The sequence below is a fragment of the Falco naumanni genome, chromosome 18 (genome assembly GCF_017639655.2).
Source record: "Falco naumanni isolate bFalNau1 chromosome 18, bFalNau1.pat, whole genome shotgun sequence".
In the NCBI taxonomy this organism is placed as follows: Eukaryota; Metazoa; Chordata; class Aves; order Falconiformes; family Falconidae; genus Falco; species Falco naumanni.
The window spans coordinates 3188602-3200781 of record NC_054071.1 but is presented as its reverse complement, the minus strand read 5'-3'; the positions used below and the strand labels follow the sequence as shown (position 1 = coordinate 3200781).

Below are 12180 nucleotides of genomic sequence, written 5' to 3'. Positions count from 1 at the left end.
CCCGCCACCCTTTGAACAGAGCAAAATGCCACAGCAAAGCACAGCTGAACCGAAAGCCTGGTGTTTAATGAGTTGTGTTCTGGTGTACCACTGAGTCACGCTGCAGGAAGCAGCTGAAATACACGAAGAGCTCTGCAGCCTAAGGGGTCACTAGTTCATTCGCTTCCTTTTCTTACCAGAACACCAGGGACTCTGTAACTGCACTCGCTCACTCACAGCCTCCCCTGCACAGCCCCGTGAGGACACCCAGCCTTGACACCTCACTGCCCTGGCGGGCAGGAAAACACATTCCCTCTGCAAGTGAGAGTGAGAGGGCCCAGGGCTGAGTCGCTCCGACCACCCTTCCAGCTGCAAAGCATTTTAAAACAAACGCATATACACAGGATGAGCCCAAGCCCTGCAAAAAGAGACAAAATCAACAACCCAACAGCTGAGTCTCAGCATCAGCTCCTTCCCCCTGGGCCAAAGACTCCTTCAGTGGCTCACACAGCCGTCGGCAGCGTAACGTTGTGGTCCTCATCCGTCTCTATCCCAACCTCCTCCTGTGCAAGCACAGAGTGTCTCAGCAGGGTGGCTGCCCTGGCCCAGCAGCGCAGGCAGAGCCAGGGCTGCGGGGCAGAGCCCGGCCTCGGTACTTACAAAGAATTGCTTCTTGCTTTTGGGGTACCCCTCCAGGATGGCCTCCAGCAGCTCGGTTGCCTGGTGAGACAGGGGTGCTGTGAGGGATGCACGATGGCCACACCAAGCCGCCAGTGGCAGGTAGCCCTGCTACAGCTCTTGGGGACTATCCCCCGTAGGGATGTCACAAGTCACTGCAGCTCAGGTGACAGCATGGGAGTGGCCCTCTAACACGAGGAGAGGCTGGTTTCCTGAGGACAGGCAGAGCTCTGCAGGGGCTGGTATGCTTGGGCACTGCAGCAACACAGCCTTTTCCCAGGGGATCACCTTGGTACCCACAAGTCTTCCCCAGAACCTGCGTGGCCCCAGAGACGGCACTGAGCAGGGATGGCGCAGCACTCCCTGCCCCACAGCTACGGCATTCACCCGAGGCCTCCTCACTCCACACTGCAGCAGTGGGAAGGTGCTCAGCTCCAACAGGGGCGGCTCCACAAGGTGCCAAGCAGACCCCATGTCCCCATCAGAGCGTCAGTGTCACCCAGTGTCACCACAGGACTGTCACCACCACCTCCCCGGTGCTGGCCGCCCACCCCACTCCATGGCATGACCATTACCATTCGCTTCCTCCGCCGCCACTCCTTGCAGTACAGCTTCTGCTCGCTGCAGACCTGCAAACAGCAACAGAACATGAGAACTGACCAAGCAGCATCTGCTCCACGAAGCTGCCGTAAGCCCAATGCCAGGAAGCGTCTGGAGCCCACCCCACGTCCCAGCTACAGCCAACAGGTTATTTAACAGCACAAGCAGCTCATGAAGCCCCTGCGGGGACACAAACATCTCTCTGAAACGGATCACGCAAGACAGGGAAAGACAAATTGACCAAGTGGCAGGTGACCACATGAAGCAAAGGTTTGCAAGGAAGAGGCAGCTCAGGCTGTTGCCTAAAGACACCCTGAGAGTTGTCACCATCGCACATACAGCGGAGGCTCACGCAGAGGCCCTGTGGGGCAGCGCAGGGCCCGCACAAGCCCCTGCCTCTCTCACATCAGTGTCAGTCTGACTGGGGATGGGTAACCTGATGCAAAGCCTGATACAATCAGCCCAGCCCTGACCCAGGCTCTGCTGCTGGTGCTTGGCTCAGCCCCTGGCAGCTCTTTACCTTCTCTTTTTCTTCTGGAGTCACATGGTTGGTGGCAGACTTGATCCTCTCCAGCTTCTCTGTGTAACTTGCACAGTCCTTCCTCAATTCCTCGATCTCTCTGGCCACCTCATGGGTTGTCATGGAGCTGTTCAGCTCCTTCAGCTCTAGAAGTGAGGCACTGATCAGCAGCAGGGTCAACAGCCACAGGACCAGGGCACTGCTTCCTGTGCTCTTGGGGCCGCCAGCTGCTCCAGGTACCGGTGGGGGCTGGTCGGGTGGCCAGGGCACACTTACCGGCCTCCATTTGCCGGCAGCTTTGCTGCAGCTCCTGCACCTTGCCGGAGAGCGTGGCAATCTCCCCATCCAGCCTGCGGAGCTCTTCATCGCTGGCAGCCGGGAGCTGCTCCTGCAGTGAGGCAGGGGTCAGCGGGGCCAGGTGCCAGCAGGGCCGGGGCCCAGGCCCAGGGCTTACCTGGTCGGCAAAGTAGATCTTCTGCTTCCCGTAGGCCTTCTCACGGATACGGCCCTGCTGCGCCAGCTGCTCCAGTGCCTTCACCACGGCCTGCAGCAGGGGCACTGTCAGCCGGGCCCCTCGCCCCGGCCCGCCCTGCGCCCCCGGTCCCGGTCCCGCTCACCGCCTTGCCCAGCCCGTGCTCCCGCTGCAGGTTGCCGAAGGCGTCCTGGGCGCTGTACGGCCGGTTCTGCTCCTGCAGGTACCGCAGCAGGACGGCGGCGGCGCCTCCTGTGGGACAGCCCGCCGGTCACCGCGGCCACCCAGGCCTGCAACGGGAGGGCGGCAGCTGCCCGGTGCCCGCCCCGGCCCCACTCCCCGCCCGGTGCCTGGTGCCCACTGCCTGCCCCGGCCCCGCTCCCCGCTCACCCGCCCGGTGCCCGTTCCCCGCCCCGGCCCCGCTCACCGCCCGCAGCGGCTCCCTCGCGCCCTTTGCTCATCCTCCGACACCTCCCTCCCCGCTCCGCCCGCGGCCAGCGGCGATGACGCACTTCCGGCGCGCCGCCCGCTCCCCACCAATCAGCGAGCGGGAAAACAAACCGCCCCCGACCGGCGGGAGACCCCAGCGCAGGCCCGCGCCCGAGCCGCGCCGCTGGCAGCAGCGCCCCCCGGCGGCCCGGCCCAGCCCGTTCCCCCGGCAGCAGCGGGGCGGCCCGCGGGTCCGCCCGCCTCGGGGCACAGCGGCCTGCCCGGGTCGGCACAGGCCCGTCCGCCGGCGAAAAAGCGCTGGGCCAGGGCCGGGCGGGGGGCAGCCGGGCCGGGCGGGGGGCAGCCGGGCCGGGCGGGGGGCAGCCGGGCCGGCACCAGCCACCGCCCACAGCTCGGCCACCCCACCAGCCGGGCGCTCGTACAGGGCAACCTGTGAGCGCCACCGCCTCGCCCGGGGCTGGGCAGCCACCCCCCCCACCGCGGCTAAGGGCAGCCGCCCCCGGCCTGGCCGCAACCCCCGGCCAGTGTGAGCCCCTGGCACGGCCATTGTGTGAAGGCGGGCGCAGACAGAGGACAGGAGCGGGTGCAGGGGTTTCCCTGATGAGGTACGCTCTTTGCTCAACAAACGCAATCGGAATCAGGTTCTATGGCTTAGAAAAGCAATGGGGAAGCTCAGCGAGGCAGAGGGCCGGGGCCGCCTGGCTGACAGAACGTCTCTCCCCTGTAGGCTGCTGGTTTGTTGAGTGACCGCAATGGGCACGAACTCTTCGGTCACTGGTGGCTTGGGCCAGTGCCCCCCGCATGGCTCCCACCGCCGCTGTGCAGGGTTGGGAAGCAGCAGGCTGTCCCCAGGGCCAGCAACGGGCTGGGGAGGGCAGCTCCACCTCTTCCCTCCTCTGGAAAACCCATCCCTAGCGGTTCCGTGAGAGCTGGTGACAGGGGAAGCGCAGCATCGCCACCGCTGCGCCACCGTCCGCGCTGCACGTGTGCTGGAGGAGCACGGGGGGGGGTTAGCAAAGTGTTAGTCCATTAATTTTAGGAAAGCAACACAAGAGCAGCTGCCACATGTAGATGTTCTTCGCAGGACTCTAGTCATCACAGTCGATGTCTTATTGCCATTACGTCTCTTACAAAATAGCATCACTAGAAAGCTGGAACTGGAGATGAGCGGTCATTGCAAGTACAAACATTGCGGCCGTACACCGCTGTGTCCACAACAGGAGCAAGGGGGTTGTTTCTACCCGGAGCTGGATATTGCTGGAAGAGAAGACTTGGATTCTGTGCACATTTTAGGAGTGGGGAATGGTTGTCTTAAAGACAGAATAGCATTAAAGTCCCAGACAGTAAGTCTGAGGGGAAACCAATCCCCTTCACCTGGTTACACAACAGCCCCGGAAGGCTGGCTTCAGGATTGTCCTTGGCGATGCTAAGTCGGTCTGACCGGTGGTCTCTACAGCCGCAGACACCAGATTTATTGTCTTAGGTGAGGAAGTTTGGAGCAAGCAGCATCCTGGCAGACAGTGCAGGGCAACGCATGGGTGATTGTGGAGCTATCACATCAACGCCTTTTCCCTATGAATTACCAGTGTAGTTTATTTCAAAATCCAAGCGAGGCTACAGAGTCACAAGTCACAGTGGTGTTCCCAGCCAGGACTGGCTGTCACGTCACTCATACTCACACAGGAGACAATCTAGATAACTGTGCAAGGCTTTTCCTTCCAGGATTCCCTCCACGATGTGCAACAGAAAACCAGAGGGAAGTGATGGGATTGCTTACTGGCCCCGTGAGCCAGCAGGATCCAGCTGGTTCAGCTCAGACTGATCCAGCAGTTCAAAGTCATCCCCTTCTGCATCAGTGTCCAAGTCCGAGCTGGCTGATCTGAGGTAAGTCTTTGCACCTCTCTGGGGATTGTTGCTGCATGAGGAGCCTGGCTGAGGGGCTCCTGACAGCGCAAGCTGTATCATCCCCCTGGTGACAAATCCAGCTATGTTGTTGGTAAGATTCTGTACAGATGGTAGCGCGCCGGATTCTTCCTGGTCATAAGGGAGATGCAAATCTTCTGTCAATTGTGGGCGGTAAGCCAGACTTGGGATCCCAATGCTGGTGTCATCTTCATCATCTATGCCAGTTGCTTCTGGGTTTATGGAAGGGAAGTCTGGGAGATCCCTGGCAAAAGACTCTTCTGGGTCACTGTGACCATCCAGGTCTAGAAGGAGAGAAAATGCTTTAAATACACAGTACATGCCAAACACTTCACAGGCAAGGGCAGCACAGCACACAGAAACTGGATGCGGACTGTCTCTTGCCAGCTCCCGGACCAAATGCTCTTTAACCTCCCCACACACAGCTGTTTGGGCTGCCTGCTGACCTCCCAGTTCACTGGCAAGGAATGCAGATGCTGAACCAGACACCTTCTGCCAGAGGAAAGCACCCCCTCCCAGGCTTTGTGCTGCAACCAGTACCCCTACAGCCAGAGACTGGCAGAGCTGGATCTGCCTTTGAAGAGCTGCTGTCATTACTCTACTAAAGCACCACAGGAATGAAGGAGGAAGCTCAGCTCTGAAAAAACTGGCAGTTGCTTCTCACCTTAGGTGGCGTGACAAGACATCAAACAGTTAGACCTCAAGGACAGAAGGCAATGCATCCTCCCTCCAACCTGCCACACCAGCACCTGCTCAGCATTCCACACCTTCCAGAAGCTGCCCATTTCCTCTCACCTTCTGATCCCTCTGTCAGGGGAGTCTGGCCCCTCGAAAGGTTAAACATCCCATTTTCAGTGTAGGAAACCTCAGCATCCGAATGCTCCGAGTCAGAGATGGTTAGTTCCTTGGCGACTAGAGAGTCATCCAGCTTTGAAATAGGAGATAAAGTTGAAAACATCAACACTGGAAAGCTCATTCCTGTGCCTCAAGACAGAAAACGTGATCCAGTGGCCTCCAGCTAAACCCAGCCCTCATGGGAGGCTAGTACCAGAGGCTCATTTCCCATTTTGCTGCCCAGCCTAGAGACTGCAGTTGGTACAAGCAGCTCCGGACATCATTGAGCAAGACAGAATAAGGAAAGATCTCTCTAAAAGAACATCCTCATCTGATCTTCCATCACAGCTCAACTTCACACTCAGCTGGATACACAGCCACACACTGCACATCCGTGCAATGCAGTGAGTTTATTCTATTCAGCCACTCTATTTCTGAGACACTTTGTTACCTTGGGACAGAATGCGGCAAGCTCCTCCTCGCTGTCACTCCCATCATCCGCAGCCTCCTGACTAAGGGATCGGCGACGCACTGCCAGAAAGCACAATTAAAGCTTATTATTGCTGCCAGGACAGGGGTCTGTACAGGGCCAACCTTATGCCAAGCAAAAAAGCCCTAAACTGGCAAGCTGGGACACAACACAACGCGGCATGCTTTTTCCACAGCAGAGCAACGTGATCATTTCTGACTTGGGCTGCTGCAGATCTTTTGCAGAGATGAACATGTTTAGCAGCTACATTGCAGAGAGTCCTTCCTCTTTTTTTTTCAGTGCAACTGCAATATGGAACACACAGTTCTGGCAGCTGAGAAATGGAGCAGCTCAGCACCATGAAGAACCAGCTGCTCACTGGGAAACGCCTGTGGAGGCAGAGCTGCCTTGCTGCCTACCCAAAGCAGCCGCAAGTATTTGCCAAGGGCAATGGAGTGACTGTCGTGCCGTGCATGCAGCCCTATCCCACTCCAAGGCCAGGGGCTCGATTCACAGGCTGTTTCAGGTACCCAGGATCAGTGTCTGAAGGGTCAGAAACACAGTACAGAAACTTACGTTGCTTCTCCCGCTGCTTTGATATCATGTAGCCTCGAACACTGAAATCCAGCCGCTGCAGAGCTGGCTCCAGCTTCATGTACATGCGCTGCCCCAGTCTGTGGTACACAGCAAGGGGCCACAGCAGGATGAAGAGCACTGAGGTAAGTGGGAACGCTGATTAGAAGTTTGTTCAGGATGCTACTTGGCAAACATCTTGCCCATTTTGTGATGCAGTGCAACACACAGAGTATGCAAGATCTGAGTACTGAAGGCAGTGCTGCAGAAGGCTGTTAGAATTGGTGCAATCACCTCTGCCAATTTAACAAAATTGAGAGGCCAGCCTACTAGTGCTCAGATCTCTGGTTACTAAGCACTCAAACGCGTTCTCTCTGGACCAGAGACCTTAGAGTCCTGGTCAAGAACCACCACATTCCAGGCAGAATGTATTATTTTAAATTTTAAAGCCATTCACACAAGCTTTCCTTTTGAGCAGAAGAGCCCATCCATCAGACATTCAGATCCCACTCATCTCTACCCCTTTTCAAGTCTGTATTGGCACAGAGTTCTACTTACATAGCAAGTATGAGAGCAAGAGTCCAGGGATATACCGGCCCAGGACAGCCAGGAAAGTAAAGACTCCACACACTAGAAGGCAAAACTGAAGACATGGGAGACAGTGAGCTTCCAAGGTTAAACAGTGGATTCACATCGTTCTTGACCGTCTTGTTCTCTACAGATTCTAGGTCAAGTCATGAGTCTAACAGCAAATTCTTCCTAGCGTTCAACTACCCTGCTCTAGGACTAGCGCAGACACAGGAGGCATCTGGCTTCAGAGCAACAGGCAGCGGACCAAGGCCTCTTGCCTCACAATATGAGAAGCTTCTCAAAGCAGGCAGGCTTAAAGCAAGGAAGAGGTTAAAGATGACAGAACTCTTCAACATGAAAAGGACAAGGACAGTACCACTGTGTTACAGGTTCCTCTTTGCGTAAGCCTCAAAAAAAGAAGAAAAAGGGGGGGGGGGGAAAGCTTGACACACTTTCTCAAACTGTTAAAATCCAGTGAGAGACATGAGTTTGACAGACACTTAAAAAGCTAGAAATGTACAGAAGGAGCAGATACGTTTTTCACTTTACTAGTGCAAACAACATGCCGACACTCGTTTTCGCCTCCCTCCTTCACAACCTGATTATTCTGCTTGTGCTTTCTATTCTTTGCCACCACTTAATAGCCAAGTTGTTGTGGGAGACCTCCTGTGGTAAACTCCCATGTCTGAATGCATTCAGCCAACGCTGGATGCCACCGCAAGGGGATACCGGTGGTCAGCAGAGGCTCCACACCAAACATTTTGTTTGCTGAGGTCTGCACATTCTTACCTTGCCAGGGTTTTGCCTCTTGAAAATGAAGAGATTACTTAAGAAGTTGGTCCCAGACACCCATCCTTCAGCCAAGTGGTGACAGAGTTCTGGCACTCCGAGCAGTCGAGGGTGAACATATCCCCAGCTGCAGTGAAGGTAAGAATTTGGGAACAGATATTACTGCGTTGACATCAGTGCAGAAGTCACTGGTTACAAATGCTGTCTCAGTACTGCCTTCTCTTCTCCCCCAGCTGCTAAGCTTGAGAGATAAGGGTCAGCCTGCCTTTCAAAACTCCACCTTGCCAAAAGCAGCACTTCTGCACACCATTCTACAAGTGTCCCAGTTCTCCCATAGCAGCCAAGGAGCAGTAATTTCAGTCATTCAGTCTTTTGGCTTAGACTAGTTTCCATGCTACTGCAGGGAAAGGGCAGTGCAGAAGCAAATCAAGCAAATCCATCTGCTTTTTCTGCATTTATTTGGTCAACTGCAACCCCCAAGAATTCAGCATGAGGTCTACAAGCAGCCTTGTACCTTACTTAATATATTCAGTTACTCTGGAGGCATTGTCTTTGGCAAGTTCTATTAGTGCTTCTTAACTGCCAGTCACAAGTACTTGAAAATTAGGAAAAGCAATTCCTTTTGTACTCGGGCCTCTTGCAAAAAAAAAAAAAAAAATCATAAAAATTGTCATTTGGCAACAGCTCAAGTGCTTTAATCGGGAGTTGAGCATCCAGTGCAGCTTGGCAGCACAGGTGGGCAGAAAGGTGTGCCCAGAGAGGAAGGTGTTATTAGCAAGACAACACCCCAGCGTTTCTTAACCCATTATTACTGCTGCCGTCAGATCATAACTATGCAGAAACAACTTCTGGAACAAGACTATTAAACAATCCCTATCACGTCTCAGACTACTTCATTATTTCCAAATGAAATGCTCTTTTCCTGCTGTTGGAAGCCCATACATACAAAAGGAATCGCTTTTAAGGCAGCAGCTCTAACTTCAAGGGTGCGGGGGGGAAGTTTTACAACACTCAAGCAAGCACTATTGAAGGCTAGTGCAAACGCAAAGGTTAAATATAACATAATGGCTTCTTGGGCAAGTCAAAAACTTGTCACAACTGCTTGACAGAGCCCAGAGCTCCATCCTCCCTTCACTAAGCAGCTCCCTTCTCCCTCTTCCTTCCTCGCTTAAAGGAGCCAACATTACAAGCATGTGCAGGTAATAATTACATGGTATCACAGCAAAGTACCAAACAGCAGAGGATTAAATTAGTTTCCTACCTCTCATTGTCTAATTCGTCAGGTCTTGCCACTAAAATATTAAGAACAGACACTACATTAGTTGCAAGGAATTTTGCCATGAGAACGCTTAGCTCTTGGGATTTAAGTAAAGCTTTAATGAGTTGGGGGGGATACCTGGAAAAGACATTAACTATAATTAAGAACCGAAGATGCATAACGCGTTTTGAAGGTGTACATGTGACAGTACAAGACTGCAAGAGGGTCTCCTTGTTGCTCCTCAGTATTTGTTGGATGTTGTCTGGAAGGCTGCTCTGGTTATGCTGACAGATAATTGCAAAAGCCACCACTTTCATCTCCCTCCCTTTCCCTGCACACACCAGATGGTGAAGGCACAACAGCTTGCTTACTGAGAGGCATCAAAGATTTAAGTCTTTTGATACTTTCTCACCCAGGCTGGGATTTGAAAAGCGACCAAGGGACATACCAGTTATCCTGATAAATAAGAGATCAAGGTTATGAGGGAGCTGGACAGATACCTGCCCGTAAGTAGTAACACTCCATGACAGAGCCTGAGCCAAGCTGCTGCTTTAACCTCTTCCCAAGAACGACACAGAACACAAGGTGAAGCAGAAAGCCGGGAGTTGTACCTGCTAGTTAGTTAGAGAACCACCTCTGGGAGCATGCAAGCCATACACACGGCTTCAAAATCAACCTGTCCATGCAAAGCCAACAAAATCCTGAGCTGCTAAGAGCGGTAGTATTCATAAGTATATAAATATCATAAACGATAGACAGAACTGCTTTGTTTACTGAAAGTTTGAGACTAACTTCATTAACAGCCGCTAAGACGGCTCTCCTTTCAAAGAAATCCCTACTCAACAGCAAGGCTGCTGGGACTCATCTTTATCTTAAAACATGAAGCTGGTTTACTATGGATTCTGAGGAGAAATAGACGTATTCCAATGTCCCGGTTTCGGCTGGGATAGTTAATTTTTTTCTTAGTAGCTGGCACAGTGCTGTGTTCTGGATTTAGTATGAGAATACTGTCGATAACACACTGTTTTAGTTGTTGCTAAGTCGTGCTTACCCCAAATCAAGGACTTTTCCATTTCCCAGGCTCTGCCAGTGAAGAGGTGCATAAGAAGGCAGGAGGGAGCACAGCCAGGACAGCTGACCAGAACTAGCCAAAGGGCTATTCCATACAGTAGAACGTCATGCTTGGTATATAAACCGGGGGGAGCTGGCTGAGGGCCACCAATCGCTACTGGGGGAGCCTGGCTGGGCACTGGTCAGTGGGGAATGAGCAACTGTGTTGTGCATCAGTTGTTGTTTTCCCTCTCCTCTTTGTTATAATTTTTTTTTTTAATTTCAGTTATTAAACCATCTTATCTCAATCCATGGTGTTTACGTTTTTCTGATTCTCCTCTCCATCCCACCGGCAGGGGCAGGGAGCGAGCGAGCAGCTGCGTCTCGTGCTTAGCTGCTGGCTGGGGTTAAACCACAACATGCACTTCAATTCTCACTCTTGTACCAAATGCTCGGAAGGTGAATCACTGCTTCCAAACCTGCACTTGTTCACGTACACCACATGTTTCAAGATTATGAGACAAATACCAGTGTCACAAGCATGAAAAGGTTGTCTTATGTTTATGTAGGTAAGGATTTTCCAACTCTAGGAAGCACATGCCTACAGTACTCTTGCCTGCTTCTAGACTCACGAAGCAAAAGAGACATGATTTTAACTATTTAACTCCAGATGGTGCAGAACCTGTACCTGTGGGGCTAAAAGCAGTGCTTAATTTGCTGCTGTCAACTCAAATGTTGCAACTTACCTGCAATTTCAGGCCAGATTTTGTTCTTCCACTGATCTAGACAAACTACTACTATGAGGGTAAATGCAACCAGGAACAGCAAGCGAAGAGAAGTCAGAGCAAAAAACCTATGGGGAAGAAATTAAGAAATCGGTACCAACCAGATCCATGCAACACACACAAAAGGGGTAACACGAACTAACTCAAAACAAAATCAGTCGCTCAGTAAGAGTTATAGCCAGAGAAAAGCAAGCAAGTGCTAATCAGCCAGCATCCAGCCTGCCTGCACTGCCCGGCGGGGAGCTTATCAGGCAGCTGCGGTCAGGTCGCTTTGGGGACCCTGATCTGCTCGTGTCATTTCTAGCCCAACAGCCCCACTTTACAGCTCACCTGTTGGAGGCAAGGGAACCTGCCGCCCTGCCTCCACCGCTCACACAACGCTTGGGGTTTTGCTCGTTAGTTTTATGCTTTCAGAGAACGAGGAAAACACGCCAAAAGCTGAAGCAGACGCCGGCACTTCCAGGTTCCTTCTCAGCTGCTGAAACAGGCCACGAGCTGGAGCCCTCAGGTCACCCGTGGAGGTCCCACCGCCCACCGGGGCCGCTCCCGGCCCGTGCGAGGGGACCGGGCTGCCCGGCGGAGGGGCCGTTCCTGCCTGGAGAACCGGCTCGCCAGGCCCCGGGAGAAGGAGAGCGAGCGGCCCCGAGTGCGCCCCGCGGCTGCCCGGTCGCTGGTGCCCTCCGAGCGCCCACCCGAAGGGCGCCGCCGCGGGGGGCCGGGGGGCCAGCCCAGCCCGGCGCGTTCCTGCCTCTCCGGAGCCCAGCCGGGCCGCCCGCCCCCGCCGTAAGGGGCCCGGCCAGGACGCGCCTCCCGACACCGGGCGCCGCTCCGCCGCCCGGCGGTCCCACAGGGGAGCGGCCCCGAGCCCCTCCGGTGCGGCCCGCCCGCCGCCCCGCCAGCCGCGGCCCGGGCCCCACCGCCGCCCGCTCACCAGAAGAGGCCGTGCGCCGCCGCCCACCACAGCGCGCTGCGGCCCGGCCGCTCCCACACCAGCGCGGCCTGCGCGGCGCTCAGCAGCGGCTCGTAGGGCCCCAGGCGGCCCCGCAGCGCCGCGCTCAGCTCCTGCACCCGCCGCTGCCGCTCGCCGGGCCGCGCCGCCGCCGCCGCCATGGCTCCCTCACGGCATCAACATCCGGCCGCCCAGCGCGCGCACACGGTCACCACCGACATGGCGGCCCCCGCTGCCGGGGGCTGCAGGGGAGCGCTGGGCGCCGCCATCTTGGCGCAAGC

At 54.9% G+C, this 12180-nt stretch overlaps 2 protein-coding genes across 3 annotated transcripts; both read right to left on the bottom strand.

Moving 5' to 3' along the window:
• Positions 1–45: 45 nt before the first annotated feature.
• On the bottom strand, positions 46–2776 carry LOC121098792 (PSMC3 interacting protein). Of its 2 annotated transcripts, XM_040617156.1 has the most exons (8): positions 2677–2776; positions 2395–2501; positions 2232–2321; positions 2054–2165; positions 1778–1923; positions 1233–1286; positions 640–699; positions 46–542 (listed from the first exon to the last, which is right to left on the bottom strand). In XM_040617156.1, exons 1-8 carry the CDS (start codon positions 2708–2710, stop codon positions 483–485), a joined length of 663 nt encoding a protein of 220 aa, XP_040473090.1. In that variant the 5' UTR covers positions 2711–2776; the 3' UTR covers positions 46–482. The 2 variants fall into 2 exon arrangements, with proteins under 2 accessions (XP_040473090.1, XP_040473089.1); XM_040617155.1 differs by having other exon boundaries at positions 46–699.
• Positions 2777–3291: 515 nt separating this feature from the next.
• Positions 3292–12172, bottom strand: RETREG3 (reticulophagy regulator family member 3). Its single transcript, XM_040617146.1, has 9 exons — positions 11882–12172; positions 10912–11018; positions 9119–9149; positions 7858–7984; positions 7057–7141; positions 6502–6639; positions 5908–5987; positions 5418–5550; positions 3292–4906 (listed from the first exon to the last, which is right to left on the bottom strand). Exons 1-9 carry the CDS (start codon positions 12058–12060, stop codon positions 4473–4475), a joined length of 1314 nt encoding a protein of 437 aa, XP_040473080.1. The 5' UTR covers positions 12061–12172; the 3' UTR covers positions 3292–4472.
• Between the last annotated feature and the right edge of the window lie 8 nt (positions 12173–12180).

Bases quoted from the DNA above. Each gene is read 5' to 3' on its own strand.
- LOC121098792 (XM_040617155.1), bottom strand. From the start codon at position 2,710: ATGAGCAAAGGGCGCGAGGGAGCCGCTGCGGGCG. The intron at 2,322-2,394 runs GTGAGCGGGACC...CCCCTGCTGCAG, and splicing joins AGCACGGGCTGGGCAAGGCG to GCCGTGGTGAAGGCACTGGA. The intron at 700-1,232 runs GTAATGGTCATG...CTGTCTCACCAG, and splicing joins GGCGGCGGAGGAAGCGAATG to GCAACCGAGCTGCTGGAGGC.
- RETREG3 (XM_040617146.1), bottom strand. From the start codon at position 12,060: ATGGCGGCGGCGGCGGCGCGGCCCGGCGAGCGGCAGCGGCGGGTGCAG. The intron at 6,640-7,056 runs GTAAGTAGAACT...CACTTACCTCAG, and splicing joins CTTGCTCTCATACTTGCTAT to TGCTCTTCATCCTGCTGTGG. The intron at 4,907-5,417 runs GTGAGAGGAAAT...CTCTCCTTCTAG, and splicing joins CCTGACAGAGGGATCAGAAG to ACCTGGATGGTCACAGTGAC.